Source organism: Eurosta solidaginis, chromosome 1 (genome assembly GCF_040869045.1).
Source record: "Eurosta solidaginis isolate ZX-2024a chromosome 1, ASM4086904v1, whole genome shotgun sequence".
In the NCBI taxonomy this organism is placed as follows: domain Eukaryota; kingdom Metazoa; phylum Arthropoda; class Insecta; order Diptera; family Tephritidae; genus Eurosta; species Eurosta solidaginis.
The window spans coordinates 5,027,130-5,045,057 of NC_090319.1; the positions used below are offsets into that span (position 1 = coordinate 5,027,130).

Consider the following 17,928-nt stretch of genomic DNA (forward strand, 5'->3'; position numbering starts at 1 on the left):
AATTCAGAAACATGTCCTAGTAACCATCGCCGTTTGTAAACTTACAATTTTTCTCTAATATCAATTACAAAAACCATTGTATAAAGCAATATGAGCAAAGCTCGCTAATTAAATACAAATAAAATAAATTAGTTTAGTTAACCCTTTCAGTACATCTTTTTATAGAGCCGTCCAAAAATCTAAAAGTTTACGTGAGACCTCTTATTGGTTCCGTTAGCAATAATAAATAAAAAATTTTCAAAATTATTTTCGGAAAATGGTTTTTTTCAATGTTGCCATATGGCAACAAATTTCGTTAAAGGTATAGAAAACCCTGCATACGTAATATTTGAAACAAAGATGTTTTAATCAACAAATCAAAAAGTAATGAAGATAATGAATAATAATACTGGAAATAATAGTGATAATAACAATAATTATAATAGTAATAATATTAAAAATAATATTAAGAATTCATATTTTTATTACGATAGTTGCAGGTATTTAGCTTATATAATTGTAGTCCTTCAAGCAATCCCGAGATCCTTTAGGGAGGCATAGGTGAATTTGGCATTTTGAATATTTGAACCTATAGTATATCCTGAACAGCCGTCGATTTTGCATATGCTTTTCTCTTTTGGATGCTCCGGCCAATGTTGGTTTCCATCATATCGTATGGAAACAGCAGGTGCTGTTTCATTTGTACATCTCGATTTAGCTAAACGTTCTTCGCTAAATGCGGCTTTTGGCCGCCCACATTTTCTAGAACACTCATTGTTGTTGGACAGAGCAATTAGCCCATCAGCAACATCTTGTCGGAATTCTAAAAGATCCATGTGCTTTTGAGTATTTGGGTCAATGCTGAAAAAGTCTCTTTTATATCCTAGTCCTAGTTATTATTATCCACGTCTATGAAGTGGTCAAATACCTTGAGTGTCCATTTTCGCGATCGATTTGATATACGGTATAGTGACAAAAGAAAGTCAATTTTATCCACTCCACCCGTGTTTTTATTATACACTTTGACAAAGTTAGGTTGAGTTATTTCAATCTTTTTCTTTTGTTCAGAACAAAATATAGGAACCTTGCGTAAAGGTTCATCACTATAAATTGAAGACACAAGTTGAACGGTACCACCATCAAGCCATTTCATGACAAAGATATTGTCTTCTCTTTCTATACGAAAGTCGAAACTACCTCGCCCTTCTTTTTTTAACTCCCTCTCATATTTGAGAGGTACTTTACCAATCCTATTTCCTCGTATGGTACCAGTGGCCCAAATTCCAAATTTTACATTATTTCGTATAAGAAGAGATCGCAGTCTTGGCATGACGTCAATATTTGAAATATTAATTTCGTACTGATCTTGCCGGGAAAGCTCTTCGATCAAAAAAGTTTCATTTTCGTCAAATGCATTTATTAAATTATCAAACGTTTCTGTTTTATGTGAGTGCTCTGTATCGGATATATCCGAGTCGTCAAAATTTATCAGAATTTTTTCGATATCAGCTTCTTGCATTTTCCGTGACATGTCTAAAAATGTTTGCCTAAGCTCAAAAAAAGTCTGATCTCTGTAAGTTTCAAGCGCAAATGAATGTATGCAATTTTAAAATTGGCCGCATGTTCTTGAGAGTTTGAACACCTTAAAAGGCATTTGTTGCCAAATGGCAACATACACTTTTAAAAAATTATAGCGTCCGACAAGCTTTATAATCCAAAATTTCAATAGCAATATCCAAAGTAAATATTTATGGATGTATTTTCATCAAAAATCTTTAAAAAAATTATAAAACATTTTTTCCAGCTGAAAAACAAAAAAATGCTTTTAATTGAAAAAATCGCAATGAAGAGACGTGCTTCTTTGTTGTTGTTGTTGTTGTAGCAATGCTCGCCCCACCTAATAGCCACGACCGATCACAAATTGTCATCAATATCCTCTAACGGGAGTCCAAGGAACCTTGCCGTTTCAACAGGGGTGGACCATAAGGAAAGGGGTGTTAGAGGCGTTGGTTCCACATTACAATTGAAGAGATGGTTGGTGTCATGTGGGGACACATTGCAAGCGGGGCATACATTTTGTATGTCGGGGTTGATTCTGGATAGGTAAGAGTTTAACCTGTTATTGTATCCAGAACGAAGTTGAGCAAGAGTGACACGCGTTTCCCTGGGGAGTATGCGTTCCTCTTCCGCGAGTTTTGGATAATTTTCGTTAAGTACTGATTCACCGGGCAATTCCCGGCATAAAGGTCCGACGCCTGTTTGTGGAGTTCACCAAGCAGGTCGTGTTTTTTCACTTCATACGGCTGGGTTCTCAGGTGCCGTATTTCCTCAAAATGCTTACGGAGATGACTCCTTAAGCCCCTAGGCGGTGCTGGTTCATCAATCAGATGTCTGTTGGGATGCCCAGGTTTCTGGGTATTCAACAGGAACTGTTTCGTCAGCATCTCATTTCTCTCCCTGATGGGGAGTATTCTCGCCTCATTATGCAGATGGTGTTCTGGGGACATAAGAAGACAGCCCGTGGCGATTCTGATAGCAGTATTTTGGCAGGCCTGTAGTTTCTTCCAGTGGGTGATTTTTAGGCTTGGCGACCATATGGGTGACGCGTAGCACGTAATCGGCCTGGCTAATTGCTTTGTATGTAGTCATGAGCGTTTCTTTATCTTTTCCCCAAGTACTGCCAGCGAGGGATTTGAGGATTTTGTTACGGCTCTGAATTCTCGGAACAATTGCGGCTGCGTGCTCACCAAAATGTAGATCCTGATCAAACGTCACACCCAAGATTTTGGGGTGTAGGACAGTCGGTTGCGTAGTGCCATCGACGTGGATGTTCAAAATGGTCGACATTTGGGACGTCCATGTTGTAAATAAGGTCGCGGAAGATTTAGTCGGTGATAATGCCAGGTTTCGCGAGGCGAAAAAACTGGAGAGATCAGGGAGGTAGCCGTTTATTTTATTGCATAGCGCATCGATCTTTGGGCCTGGGCCTGTGGCCATTATTGTGCAGTCATCGGCGTAGGAAACGATTGCGACTCCTTCCGGTGGTGAAGGTAGCTTGGATATGTAGAAATTAAACAAAAGTGGGGATAGGACACCACCCTGTGGCACCCCTTGTTTAATTCTCCTTGGTTTTGATGTTTCGTTTCTAAATTGCACCGATGCCTGCCGACCACCCAGATAATTTGCGGTCCACCTTTTAAGAGATGGGGGAAGGGTAGACCCTTCCAGGTCTTGCAGTAACGAGCCATGGTTGACCGTATCAAAACCTTTTGATAGGTCGAGCGCTACGAGTACTGTTCTATGGTGGGGGTATTGATTTAAACCGCAATTTACCAGGAAGCAGAAAAACCCGCGATCCCCAGTGGACCCCTATCCACCGGTGAGCAGCGCGGGCAGGTCAAACAAGGTGGGCAGAAGGCGGCGGCAGGAAACAAACCCGCGATCCATGGAGGGCCCAGTACCTCCATTGCGCAGCGCGGGCCGAAAGAGAAAACAACAGAGTTAACTGCAAGAGAGCGAGAAAAGCTGACAAAGAGAGGCTACGACGGTGCATCCAAGCACGAAAACCACCACCCTAGCAGTCCCTCTAGAGGGACGAGTAAGTCTAGGCGTTCACCGTCGGAGCATGACTCCAATAGCAGCTCACAGGGCACCTATGAAAGGTCCAACGAAGGGAAAAATACAGAGCGGAACCCGGAGGAGTGGAAGCGGCCTAACAGAAGGCACAACAGAGGCAGACAACCTGCACTTCCACCACGGGGCAGTCCAGGAGCGCTGGATGACAAGAGACGCTTTGGACTAAGTGGGGCTGGGGTAAAAAGATACCTCCGGTATCTAGAGGAAGGCCTGTCGCCCAGGGAGGCAAGAGCCAGGGCAGATGAGCGCAGGCATGAGCTAGACCACGGGCAGAGGAAAGCCAACGCTCAACGTGGAAGCAAAGAAGGAAGGAGAGCACAGCCAGCGGCAGCTGACCAGCATGCGCCCGCTCCCGCTGAAAAGCGCAGGATCGGGCAAATTACGCCGGAGGAAACTCCGAGCTCAAAAAGGCAACGGGCCCACGCTCCCAGGAACACTGCACCCACGGGCAGGGAGATTCAAGCCAGGGCGACTGGGGTACCTGCTGGGATGGCACCAAGGCAGCAGAGCTATTCGGAAGCCCTTAGGGGTATCCGAATAGCTGTTCTGCCCAGTAACTACCCGGCGGAGGCCCTAAGTCAAGAAGACCTGACGAATCTCCAAGAGCTCATAATGGACGGAGTGTTCAGGGGATGTGGGCATGCCCTAGTTTTTTGCGGGGTATATTTCCGAGCAGGGCTGCTCCTCGTGGACTGTGAGGACGAAAAAACAGTTAAATGGCTCGTTGAAGTAATACCGACGCTTGAGGGGTGGACAGGGCCACAATTGTGCACGAGACGCGGGGAGGAAATACCGCCAACGCATAATGTGACTATGTTCCTCCCCAGAAGTGCGGAACGCCCAAAAGAGTTTGCGTTACGGCTCCTCGCCAACCAAAATGAGGGCCTCAGGACGCAGAGATGGCGCGTCATAAATTGTAGCGCAGAGGAAACAGGCCTACGTCTCGACGTAGGCATAGACGAGGAATCGTATCAAATCATACGCAGGAACGGGCTTAAGCTGCACTATAGGTACGGCCTGGTCCTAGTGAGACCCTGGAGGCAGAGGCAACCAGGGAATAGTGTGCAGCCGGAAGACAAGGCGGAGGCAGAGGGCACCGAAAGAGGCGAGCTGTCGGACGAAAACATGACGGACGCGAGCACCGATACCATCAGAGCTCGCGAGACCACAAACCCTCCCACCGCAGCAAGCAAGGACAAAACCGTGCAGCCTGGGGATGAAAAGGAAATCCCCACCACACAAGAGCTCATCGAGGGCCTCGACCTCCAGGATCTGGAGCTGAATAGGCGGGACGAAAGCGAGAGCGGATTATCGGATGAAGATGATCCGATGAGGCCGGCCGGGCCAAAATGACCGGCACAAGCATAAAAATAGCCCAGATCAACCTCCATCACGCCATTGCAGCCTCGGCTGTACTGGTGAGGAGGTTCGCCTCGGATGATCTGGGCATCGCCCTCATACAAGAACCTTGGGCTTACAAGGGACAGGTGAGGGGCCTTAATGTAAGTAATAACAAAGTTATTTGGGATCTCTCACAGCAGAGACCAAGAGCATGTGTAATGCTTAAGTCAAACATTAACTATTTTTGCATTACAGAATTTTTAAGCCGGGATCTGGTGGCGGTGCAGATCGAGGCAAAGGTGAATGGAGACAACACCAGCATTGTGCTGGCCGCAGCCTACTTCCCGGGGGACGACAGCACAGTCCCTCCAGTTAACGTGCAGAAGCTAGTGGAACACTGCAGAAGAGCGAAACTTCCGTTGGTCATAGGAAGCGATGCTAACTCCCACAACACGGATTGGGGCAGCAATGATACCAACCAAAGGGGTGAGTGTTTACTAGAATATATAGTCAGCAACGATTTGAATATATATAACGTCGGGAGCAAACCGACGTTTGTCACGAGAGTCAGAGCAGAGGTCCTAGATATAACACTTGGCAACAACCTAACTGAGAATATGATCTCGAAATGGAGAGTCTCAGAAGAACCCTCCCTATCGGATCATAGGATCATAAGGTTTGAGCTGGGTGCTGTATCGGGGCAATACAGCCCTAAAAGAAATCCCAGGAAAACAGACTGGGGCAGCTATAAAAGTATCATAGAGGCTAACGCGGATAGTTTTAGAAATAAGAGCAGAAGCACTAACTGTACTGAGTTAGAGGGCAGGGTAGATAGGGCAAATCAGATAATGATAGATGCCTACAACTCCAGTTGCCGAGTCTCCTTAGTTAAGGGTAAGAAGGCAACCCCCTGGTGGGAAGAAAGTCAGGAAACTCTTTAACGGGGCAAGAAGAACCGGCAACTGGGAGGAATACACTCAGAATCTAACAAAGTACAATAAAGAGATAAGGAAAGCTAAAAGGGAAAGTTTCAGAAATTTCTGCGAGGGAATTTCTAGCACACCTGCAGCGGCAAGGCTCCACAAGGCCCTAGCCAAAGATCAGAGGGAGATTAACTTAGCGATTAGGCTTCCAGACGGTACCTATACCGGAACGGTGGAAGAGCGAGCGAGGGCCCTGCTACACACGCATTTTCCGGGTGCCTCTCCGCAAGTACCGGAACCTGTGTTCCCCAGAGTGAAACCAACCCCATCAGACTGGCAACTGGCCAACTCCCTCTTCAGTGAGGCCAGAGTCAGATGGGCAGTGGAATCCTTTGAGAAATACAAATCTCCGGGGGTGGATGGCATCTACTCGGTGCTAATGCAGCAAGGGACACAGATCATCCCACATCTGGCCAGGATCATGAGAGATAGTCTGGCACTGGGATACATACCCATGATGTGGAGAAGAGCAAAAGTGGTTTTCATACCAAAAGTAGGAAAAAAGGACTATTCGCAGGCAAAGTCCTTCAGACCAATAAGTCTAACTTCCTTTGTCTTGAAGGCAATGGAAAAGATATTGGACCAAGAAATCAGGTCGAACGCCCTCAAGAGCTGGCCCTTACATCATAGCCAGCATGCGTACAGAGCGGGTAGGTCCACGGGCACAGCTCTGTACCAATTAACATCTGAAATACAGAGGGCATTCGAAACAGAGGAAACAGTGATTTGCGCTTTCCTTGACATTGAGGGTGCCTTTGACAACACATCTCATGAAAGCGTAAATATAGCACTGCAGAGAAGAGGAATTCAGATGCCTATCCAGAGATGGATTGACAATCTACTCCGCACAAGAATCGCTGAAGTCCATGTAGGCAACAGCGCAGTTAAGGTTAATACCACGAGGGGGTGCCCTCAAGGAGGTGTTCTATCACCCCTTCTGTGGAGCCTAGTAGTGGACGAACTCCTGCAAAAGCTATCTGACAGTGGCATAAGATGCCAGGGATACGCTGACGACATCGTCATAATTGCAAGGGGTAAGTTCGAGAGTACGCTCTGTGACATAATACAGAGAGCACTGAATATTACGAAGGGATGGTGTGCCAGTGTGGGGCTGAACATCAACCCATCTAAAACGACCATCATCCCTTTCACCAGAAGAAGGGCCCTACCGGCCCTGAGAGCAATTACAATAAATGGCGTGGCACTAGAACAGGGAACCGCGGTGAAATACTTGGGGGTCACTTTTGACACCAAGCTCCTATGGAAACAGCACTTCGACTCCATGAGAGCTAAGGCCACGAGGTCCATCATGATATGCAAACGTCTAGCAGGCAAATCATGGGGCTGTAGCCCGCATGTGCTAATATGGATGTATACCATGATAGTAAAACCTATGATAACATACGGTTCGATAGCCTGGGCATCGAGAGCAACTCGGGCGACGACGAGGCAAGCGCTGTCAAAACTTCAGCGACTGGCATGTGTATGCATCACGGGAGCTATGCGCACATGCCCTACAGCAGCGCTGGAGGCTATCCTTGATCTGACCCCGCTACATATATCAATAGAGCAGTCAGCCAAGAGAACCCTCCTGAATATTGCTAAGGAGGGCTCGGGCATAGGTAAAGTTATATCGTCCCGGAACATGGAGGAATTGAGAGAGAAGATGCCAATCTCTCAACTCCCGAGGGATGATATCCTCAGGGAGATAGTCTATGAGAGAAGGTACAAAGTAGAATTGGGAGACAAGGGTACGTGGGAGGAAAGCAGAATTGTGTACATTCATCAGCTAAATAAAATAGTATGGTACACAGATGGCTCGAAGACGCCAGAGGGGATTGGATCTGGAGTCATTGGACCCAGAGCCAAGATATCAACGCCTCTGGGAGCACACCCGAGCATTTTTCAAGCGGAAGTGTTCGCTATAAGCCAGTGTGCTGACCTGAACCTTCAGCGCGAATACTCCAACGAAACAATTATTATACTCAGTGACAGTCAGGCCGCCCTCAAGGCGATTTCGGCGTCTGAAATAAAATCAGCACTAGTACTTGAGTGCGTTGAAAAGCTAAGTCGACTAGGAGCACACAACAAACTGTTGTTGGGCTGGGTTCCTGGCCACCGGGGAGTGGATGGCAATGAGCAAGCGGACAGCCTGGCAAAGGAGGCAGCAATGACACGACCTATTGGTCCTGAGCCATTCCTGCCAGTAGGCCTGCAGGAAATCAGAGGGCATATACTATTAGAAGAAAGGGATAAGAGGGAAGAACACTGGCGCAATATGCCAGGCTTGAGGCAATCTAAGTTACTGCTGGGGGGCTACAACACAACTCGATATAGAGCATTAATGGGTCTGTCGAAAGATAACCTGAGGATCCTAACAGCTATTCTTACAGGGCACTGCAGACTGAACAGCCACATGCAGAAGCTGGGCATCCTATCGAACAACACATGCCGATTTTGTGATCGATCAGCGGAGACGGCGGAACATATACTCCTGGAATGTGACGCAATCTCAAGACGTAGGGCTAAGTTTTTGGGCTCACCATGGCCAGAGCACTCTCACATCAAATCCCTCAAGCCAGGTGAACTGCTAGGGTTCATCAGAGAAGTCGGCTTGGATGAGGTGCTGTGAAGCAGTTGAGGGCACAATAGACCAATGGTCGCAGTGCGATCCTCAATTAATTATCTATCTATCTATCTAGTGTATTTTGGGCGATATTTCCACAACCGTTTGGCATATAGAAATGAAATACGTCATATCTGAAAAGGTCTAAGCAGCTCGTTTCATGTGATACCCATATTGAAGTAAAATATTTTAAGGTCAACCAGGCCCAAACATTAGTCAACATCCCGAGAATGACGGCAAACATAGAATGAAGATGATTAGTACCACTGAATTCAGTGGACTTGAAATAGTGGTATTCCCCCTCCCCCCTTTTTTTTCCTGCTTGATTAGTTCAAAAATTGTGACTTAATAATGAAAATGTACCCAATGTTACTGTCGCGACAAGTATAAAAAGTTAGATAAAAATTAAACGGTATAACATTTCTTATTGAAACTTTGGCATTGTAATATTTACGGTACGCATGCGTGCAAAGAAATAAATTTGCGGAAATTCTAGTTTCCACGCTACTAAACTTTTTCTCTTTTTTCTGTTACGGTCGCCACACCATTTTCTTAAGTTTAGATACTTACTGTGGCCCATACATACTTCCAAAGGTCTTGAGATTTGTTTCCAATTAGGGAGGAGTTTGTCAAATTCAAGGAGCTTAATTTGATGTTTGTAAAAGACGGGCAACATAAAAACATTTTGCAACTACCATTATGGTTTTAAAGGTTTTTTAAATTATCTTATTATCAACTTTGAACTGAGCTTGCACCTTGTCAAGGTACCCAAATGCCAAATAATAAAGAAGTAGCCTTACTTTAACCCAAGCTAAGAAGTGATTTGGTGGATACTTCCAAATGCTAAAATTTGGCTGAGTTATTAAAATTTTAAAGAAAACAAAATTTGAAAAAAATTTAATACTATGGAAACGGCTAAGAAATTTTGTTGTCTAAACTTAGAATCACCCTTCGCAGATTAATATGACTGTAACTGATGTAGTTTCCAACCGATTTTAAACATTTTTGGAGACAAAACTTCATTCTTTAAAATGGAATACACACTTTTAGGACATGTTTGATCATTTGTCTGTATGCATCCAAAAAACCATTTTTTTTTTATTAATTTGTGATATACAAAAAGGATAAAAACTGAAAATCGTTTTATATTCAACCAAGTTATAGGCTCACAAGTGTCCAAAGGTACGGGTGTCCGGGAAAAATCTTGTATGCAGTCATTCGTAGATATTCGAGATCAACTAAACAAATGATATGACTTCCCACATACAGTGTAATTGCTTAAACTTTATACAGAAAAACTTCTAAAGATATTACAACGAAATAATATTTCATAGAAAGTTGCATAAATGTATAACTTACATTTTTACACAAAAACATTCTACTTTACTTTGCTACTTCGTTGAGACAGTGATTGTCTTTATCTTCGTTAGTATCCTGCAATTTTGACTGAGCCTGCCTTTTAGCTTTTACATCCTCAATGGGAGATTCCAATTCTACTGTAACAGGGCCATCGTTTTGTATATACACCTGCATATAGGCTCCGAATTTGCCATCTATAAAAAAAAATTATTATAAATAGAATAGTATAAACAAATCCATGACTACTGGAATAGTGCCAGATATGTGGAAAATTTCGACAATAGTACCAATTAGGAAAGTAAAAGGTTCAATAATGGCAGAAGAACTAAGGCCGATAAATACATTGCCGAACATAGAAAAAATTCTAGAAATTGTAATAAAAAATCAACTGCTTAATTACTTAGAAAATAATAAAATCCTTATAAAGGGACAATCCGGTAAATCCGAGAAAGGCACTCTGGCGAGACGGCCTTAAATTACGTCATATCTAGCTGGAAGGAAGAGCTGAGCCTGAAAAAACATATAGTAGCAGTTTTCATTGACCTGAAAAGAGCGTTCGAAACAATTGATAGGAATATAATGCTCGATAAACTACAAAAAATTGGTATTAGGGAAAATGAATTACAGTGGTTTAGAAGCTTCTTATCAGACCGGAAACAAAGAACAACCATCGAGTCAGTAGTCTCATCCGAGGCACAAGTGGACATAGGTTTACCACAAGGGTCGGTATTAGCGCCAATCCTGTTCAACATTTACATAAACGATATATCATCAGCACTGAAATATAGTAAAATCAGGTTGTTTGCAGATGATGCGCTACTTGAAGTAAATGAATCGGAGATTTCAATAGCAAGGAGCAAAATGCAAGAAGATTTGGACTCATTGTATAGATGGCTTTGCATTAATAAACTCAAGCTTAACGTTAAAAAAACTAAGTTCATGGTTTTATCTAGGACGACCAATAAAGAATCACTTAATTTAGATCTAAAAATAATGAATACAGGCATTGAGGATGTCAAAATATTTAAGTACTTAGGGATCCTGATTGACAATAAACTGAGGTTTACGGATCATATTGATTATATTGTTGCCAAAATGGGCAAAAAAATTGGATTTTGGAAGAGATCGTGTAAACTTATTAGTAAGAAATATAAGTTGAAAGTATATAGATCCAACATAGAACCGCACTTCTTATATTGCCCTACAATATTCTTTATTGCCAATGAAACACAAGTAGACAGGTTACAATTTATGCAAAACAAAGCTATGAGATTTATATTGAAAGTGAGGTACGACACTTCCATAAAGAGTATGCTTGATGCACTAAACTGGTTGAGTGTAAAACAGTTGATATTTTACCATAGTATGAAATTTGTATTTTATATCAAGCATGGTAAATTACCAGCCTACCTAAGTGAAAAACTTGTTTATGTGAATGAAACCCATTCTTACATAATCAGGGAAAATAATAATTTTAGATTACCTCCTCTCAAAACAGAAATGGACAAGCAAAATATATTTTACAAGGGCCTGAAATGTTTTAATGAACTACCTAATCATGTTAAAAATTGTGAAAACTTTAACACCTTCAAAAAAAGTTTATTAGAATATTGCAAAACCCTTCCAATAAGATAAAATATTTTGTATCTGTATTTCATGTTACTGATCCTTGAGCGTACATGGCAATCCAAATAGACACAGAGGAACCTTATGCATCAGGTCAAAAACATATATCGCTCGTAATCAAATGGGAAAGAATTACGGAAAATATCGTCCCAGACAAACAGTTGGAGTGTTCATGTGAATCACGTATATTCCTACAACAATGATATATTATAGTTGGTTGTGTGTACATAAAAGCTGGTTCATGGAGGATTGGAAACGCGTCCTTTCCAACCGTCCGATAAGAGTGGCTCGTTCTGCTGAGCTGCTAGCTTTTGGGTTGACCGGAATCAAATGCATTCCGACAGCATAAATAATAAAACTGTGTAATCATACGTCTTGGAGCAGGGCAGGATTGAGAACACGTCCTTCCAACCTCCCAATGAGATGACTCCAATACTCGGCCGTTGGGACCACCAGTTCCTGTGCTGATCGGAATCTCATGCATTCCGACACCCCAAACGCTAGAAATCCTATTATTATTAAAATATAGTTATAATTTGTAACAATCTAAGTTTTAGGCTTAAAACGCCGTAATAATAAATAAATAATAATAATAATATAGTTTCAAGCGATGTCACACTTGTTTACCTTTTATTTTGTGGACATTATATTCATTCTGCAAACGTTTCAAGAACGTATTATACAAATTTTGTGCGGCATCACCTTGCATAGCCAAATGAAAGTCGGGCTTATTGCCTTTAAGTCGATGATAAAGTGTGAATTGCGAGACACATAATATTTCCAAATTTTCATCCTTTACAGATTTTTGCCATCGTTTTCCTTGGGTATCTTCGAATAGGCGTAGGGCAAGAAGTTTGCGTACCCTGTCGACAGTTCAAGAATGATATAGGTGTATCTATACAATAATAAATCGCAAGATGCGCACCTACAGATAATCCACGTCCCTTTCTGTATCCGAATATGTTATGCCAACAAGAACACATAGACCACGTCCTATGGAGCTGATAAGGTTGTCACCAACTTGGTAAAAATGGAAGATTAATTATAAACATAGGTACATGTGTAAATTTATATTTATTTATATACCTGTTACTTTTGCTGCTGTGACCCTTTGTACTATAGCTTTCATTTTTATTAATTCACTTTACTGAATAATAATTGAAAAAAAAATAAGCATTTTCCTGCAAAATGTTAGATGTTTACCGTTTGTACAAAAAAGTTGAAACTAATGTCAAACAAGTAAAGGTGTCTAAGTTCGGGTGTAACCGAACATTATATACTCAGAGTGAGCTTCAATTGTACATTTCATTTCAGATAAATTACTTTTCTACATAACACGTCGCACCGCCCGTTTAAAACAATGTCTCCCCATTTCCTCTTACAATAAAACTTGATAAGTGAAATATCATTAATTCAAAACAATTTTTTGCTAAGTTATAGCTTATTATTCTAGTCTACGACCCTTTTAAACTTGTTTTATATCTAAGTTGCCGTGGTCTTTAACCGATCCCGTCCATTTTTACTAGAAATATTTTCTGCTATAAAGAAAATATGTGTACACAATTTCATTACGATATGTTAATTTTTCTTCGAGTTATGGCTCGCGAGACATAGAAAATTGCTTAGTCATAAAAGAGGCGTTGGCACACCCATTTTCAAAAATTGTAGTGTTTTCCAATTTAATGTTATAATTCAATTTAGGAAGTAAAATTCTATTGACACAAAGCTGTTTTTCGCTAAGATATAGCTTATTATATTCCTCTACGACCCTTTTAAAAATCTTTTATATAAAAGTGGGCGCAGTCTTTAACCGATCTCGTCCATTTTGTCTAGAAATATTTCCTGCTAAAGGGAAAATTTGTGTACCAAATTTTATTACAATCCGTTAATTTTTCTTCGAGTTATGGCTCCCGAAACATAGAAAATTGCTTAGTCATAAAAGGAGCGGTGCCACGCCCATTTTTTTCATTTTGAAGTTTTTCCTATTTATTGTTACAAATGCACTTGGATAATGAAATACCATTGATATAAAGCTCTCTTTTGCAAAGATATAGCTGATTTTATTCGTCCACGACCTTTTAAAAATCTTTTATATAAAAGTGGGCGTGGTCCTTAACCGATTTCGATAATTTTTCTTTAAAGCATTCCTTATAGTAAAGGCAACCTCTCTGCCAAATTTTGTTACGATAGGTTTAACGATTTTTGATTTATGATTAATATTTGTAAAATTGATTTTATCACAAGTGGGCGGTGCCACGCCCATTTTAAAATTTGTTTTCAAATTTTTATCAAGAGTCTCAATATCAGTCCACACGTCAAATTTCAATAATTTACTAAATAATCAGGTTTTTTGTGTTTTCCAAAATATTTTATATATAAAAAGTGGGCGTGGTTATCATCCGATTTCGCTCATTTTCAATACCAATCTATTCTGGGTCCAGATAAGCTCGTGTACCAAATTTGGTGAAGATATCTCAATATTTACTCAAGTTATCGTGTTAACGGACAAACGGACAGACGGACGGACGGACATGGCTCAATCAAATTTTTTTTCGGTACTGATGATTTTGATATATGCAAGTCTATATCTATCTCGATTCCTTTATACCTGTACAACCAACCGTTACCCAGTCAATCTGTGTGCAAAGCGCTCTGAGTATAATGATTTAACAGCTGTTTAAAGAGATATTGTGATACGTACTGTACAAAAATACAGAATAAAAAAGTACAGAAATAAAATTTTAAAATTTCCCTTTCGGATTCTAAAAACGGAGGTCAACACGCGTCGTTTGTTACCACCTTTGATAATTTTTGATAAAAATTAGGTGGTGCAACGTCTTGCCCATAGTACAGGTTTACAATGGTCTTGCCGTCTTGTAAAACGTTACCACCGAAGTATCTATGCGTGTGTTCAACCCGCACTTCCTACATCTGCTTTCATTGTCAAGCTTAATTTAAGGCAAGTGACTCAGTGTCTAATCAGATTAACCCTCATGAGTCTAAGTTGTAAGACGTACACATGATTTTGGACACTTAGCAGCCCCACGTCTGGTTCCTTGCTTTCTCACTTAGTCGATCATGTTGTAAGACGTTCACATGATTTTGGACACTTAGCAGCCCCACGTATGGTTCCTTGCTTTCTCACTTAGTCGATCATGTGCACATCACGCCTCTATTAATCTCGCCAATCTTATTCTTCTTTTTAACTAGTTCATCCGGTTGTTGATTTCAATATATTCCCATTTGCCCTAGGACTCTATCCCGATGCTTTCCAGCTATTTCTTACACTCTAACAGTTTTAGATGCTGTGCTTTGCGAGCACTTGCCTGTCAATATAAAAGTTGCTGCTTGCCTGTCAATATAAAAGTTGACGCGGCTGCAGTTTAAGTTATTTTCTTCGAGTGTTTCTACTGCTTTGGTAACGGCTACTACTTCCACTTGAAAAACGCTACTGTGATCTGGCACTCATTCTGACATTTTTGGTCCTCTAACCCCAATCTCCTTGTTGAAACTGCCAGTTTTCTTGGACTCCCGTTAGAGGACTGTGATGAGAATTGGTCGTACCCATTGAATGGGGCGAAGCACTGTTAACAAGTACACCCCAGCAATCTTTTACCTGCATGAAGTGCCGTCGAGGCCTCCTCCCCTCTCTCCCACGGCTTGAGCCGCCACGATAAAACTGTTCAGAATGAGATATTTTGTGCAGGGTTGTTGTTGTTGTTGTTGTAGCGATTAGGTTACTCCCCGAAGGCTTTGGGGAGTGTTATCGATGTGATGGTCCTTTGTCGGATACAGATCCGATACGCTCCGGTAACACAGCACCATTAAGGTGCTGGTCCGACCATCTCGGGAACGATTTATATCGCCACATCCCTCCCTCCCCACCCGCAAGTTCCATGAGGAGCCGCTCGAAGGTGAGGTTGACAATTGGGTTGGAGAAGCTATATATTGCGCTACACAACCCCTTGAATGCAGGGTCACCCCTACTAGCTTAGGCCTGGTCCAATTTGGGACCTTGTACCTCTGACATTAGATGCGAAGGTATGTATATCCGGAAGTGTTGTGTCCAAAAGCACCTCAAGGGACTCCTCACTATTACGTTACCATTCCCCATTCCCTTCTTTATTAGTCCCTGGACTATTTTTCACCTTGCTAGGCCTTTCCTTAACCACGCTGCTTCGCTAGAGCACTCCATGTCGCTTGTCGATTATCAACTACATCCCTATACTCGTCCCGACCTGCTTCGCTTTCCGTGGCCTTTGCCAGCTTAAACATTTATTTTACCTGTCTGCTAAGAAGACTCAGCTCAGTGCTCTATTATACGCATTTGTTAGGAAATCAGTTAAAAAATAATTGTTACTTTTTTAACATTTTAGATAGAATTTTTATGTATTAAAACTGAGGTAACATTAGAACACTTAAGTATGTGCAGATGATAGTTCATACGTACAAACTTAACGGTTAGATTTCACTTGGGAGCTGCTTTAAGTGTTCTGGTATTTCTTGTATTTCAGTTTTCGTTGCGTTCAAAGCCACTCCTTCAGGCAAGTTGCGTTCAATATACTCCAAAAAAGTATCCACCGTTGAGCCAGTCAATTTGTGAAAATTTAGATATCGAAAATAGGTGCGCACCTCGTATTGAACACGATGCTTCTTATAAATGTGTACCGACTTAAGCAAAGTCAAACGATCATGGTATGGTTTACGTTCGGCCCAACTAAAAGTTTACATACATCGAATTATTAAATTCTGGGAATATATCATATGTATTTGTTTACCATTTGCCGACTTCAATGTTGAGATGATTTGCCGCCGTCGTTGCAAACCACGCATAGCTCTTTAGGACTGCTGGATCTACTCCACGCAGTTCAAGTTCTAGTCTACTGAACAGTTTGTCCTTTTCCACAGCTACTTCATTAATTGCCGTAGTTGGATCGAATTTTGGTTTCCCTTGTTTGCTGGCCGCAGCATCGGTGCTATAGAGGCTCGTTGTAAGACGTGACAGAGGTACTAACACACTTCGAAGAGCCTGATAATAATAACATAGTTAATAAAAATTAATGAAATGATTTAACTTACAGATATCATGATTGCGAGGATTGTGTTTTGATCTGTGTGACGGTGAAAATGTAGGTTATGTAAGATGAACAGCTGATTCTGTTTTGATTTTGACACTGTTATGTTAGGCGTACTGCACATGATTGGTTGAACGTCAAAGCAATAAGCTCAAAGCCCCATCATATGTCAAGAGAAAAACAAAAAGCGACAAGTCGTTTCATTGCATTATGGCTCTGTCAAAGCGGAAGCAACGAAGCAACGTTACCAACGCGTCTATGTAAATCCACCTTTAGAGAGCTAATCAAAACATACATATATATGGGGTATTCCATCCCATTTCGACCAATTTTGAACCCGACCGCTTTAGAATTGGCTGAAAGTTTTTCTTCTTTTTCTACCTTACGAAAGACGTTTTTCAGAATTGTTTGAAATTTTTTCATCCAACTCAAAAAAAGTTATGAATTTTGAAAAAAACACCGTTTTTGTTTTCAAATGCTATAACTTTTTCAAAAATTGACCGTTTGGGATCTTTTTTTTTTTTAATTTGTTTTTAAATGTACTTTTCGGAAAAAATACAAAAAAATGTTTAAACATTTTTTTTTAATTTTTCAGTTTTTCGAGATTTATCGAATTTCGCCATTTTTTTTTTTTTTTTTTTTCATAAAAAACTTCAATCAATTCTGCAATCATCCCCACTAATCCCGGAGTGGGCCGATTTTTTTTTATATTTTTTTTTTATTTAATTGAAAAAAAAAAATTTCAAAAATAAATTTTTTTTTTTATCAATTTTATTTATATAATAAAAAAATGTAAGAAAATGATTTTTAAGTATTCTTTTCTTTATATATGTCTTCATAATTTGTTACATTATTTTTAGAAAACTTAAATGTTTACTGTGTCAGTCATTAATCCTGGTTATTTTAATCGTAGATTACCATAATATATGTATAAAGAAAAGAATACTTAAAAATCATTTTCTTACATTTTTTGTTATATAAATAAAATTGATGAAAAAAAAAATTTTTTTTTTTCAAATGAATAAAAAAAAATATAATAAAAAATCGGCCCACTCCAGGATTAGTGGGGATGATTGCAGAATTGATTGAAGTTTTTTTATGAGAAAAAAAAATGGCAAAATTCGAAAAATCTCGAAAAACTGAGAAATTAAACAAAAAAACTTTAAAAATTTGTTTGCATTTTTTCCGAAAAGTACATTTAAAAACAATTTTTTTTTTTAAAAAAAAGGTCCCAAACGGTCAATTTTTGAAAAAGTTATAGCATTTTGAAAACAAAAACGGTATTTTTTTAAAAATTCATAAC

The 17,928-nt window shown here is 40.5% G+C and overlaps 3 protein-coding genes across 6 annotated transcripts in view; 1 reads left to right on the forward strand and 2 right to left on the reverse strand.

The window, feature by feature from the left end:
• Window positions 1–17,928, forward strand: part of Dpck (Dephospho-CoA kinase) — a 435,691-nt gene that overhangs the window by 393,443 nt on the left and 24,320 nt on the right. The gene's annotated exons all lie outside the window — the stretch shown is intronic.
• On the reverse strand, window positions 9,641–12,774 carry LOC137246950 (D-aminoacyl-tRNA deacylase-like). Of its 4 annotated transcripts, none has more exons than XM_067778022.1 (5): window positions 12,637–12,774; window positions 12,480–12,570; window positions 12,178–12,413; window positions 9,925–10,118; window positions 9,641–9,848 (listed from the first exon to the last, which is right to left on the reverse strand). In XM_067778022.1, the coding sequence occupies exons 1-4, from the start codon at window positions 12,677–12,679 to the stop codon at window positions 9,949–9,951; spliced, it is 540 nt and encodes a 179-aa protein (XP_067634123.1). In that variant the 5' UTR covers window positions 12,680–12,774; the 3' UTR covers window positions 9,641–9,848; window positions 9,925–9,948. The 4 variants fall into 4 exon arrangements, with proteins under 4 accessions (XP_067634123.1, XP_067634112.1, XP_067634103.1 ...); XM_067778011.1 differs by having other exon boundaries at window positions 9,830–9,866; XM_067778002.1 differs by having other exon boundaries at window positions 9,830–10,118.
• On the reverse strand, window positions 15,904–16,787 carry mRpS10 (mitochondrial ribosomal protein S10). Its single transcript, XM_067763865.1, has 3 exons — window positions 16,630–16,787; window positions 16,329–16,579; window positions 15,904–16,267 (listed from the first exon to the last, which is right to left on the reverse strand). Exons 1-3 carry the CDS (start codon window positions 16,747–16,749, stop codon window positions 16,012–16,014), a joined length of 627 nt encoding a protein of 208 aa, XP_067619966.1. The 5' UTR covers window positions 16,750–16,787; the 3' UTR covers window positions 15,904–16,011.

Coding starts and splice junctions, on each gene's coding strand:
- LOC137246950 (XM_067778022.1), bottom strand. CDS start 12,679: ATGAAAGCTATAGTACAAAGGGTCACAGCAGCAAAAGTAACAG. Junction 12,571..12,636: donor CACAGCAGCAAAAGTAACAG/GTATATAAATAA, acceptor ATTTTTACCAAG/TTGGTGACAACCTTATCAGC. Junction 10,119..12,177: donor TAATGTCCACAAAATAAAAG/GTAAACAAGTGT, acceptor TTTTTTTTATAG/ATGGCAAATTCGGAGCCTAT.
- mRpS10 (XM_067763865.1), bottom strand. CDS start 16,749: ATGTGCAGTACGCCTAACATAACAGTGTCAAAATCAAAACAGAATCAG. Junction 16,580..16,629: donor TCCTCGCAATCATGATATCT/GTAAGTTAAATC, acceptor TATTATTATCAG/GCTCTTCGAAGTGTGTTAGT. Junction 16,268..16,328: donor AACATTGAAGTCGGCAAATG/GTAAACAAATAC, acceptor GTAAACTTTTAG/TTGGGCCGAACGTAAACCAT.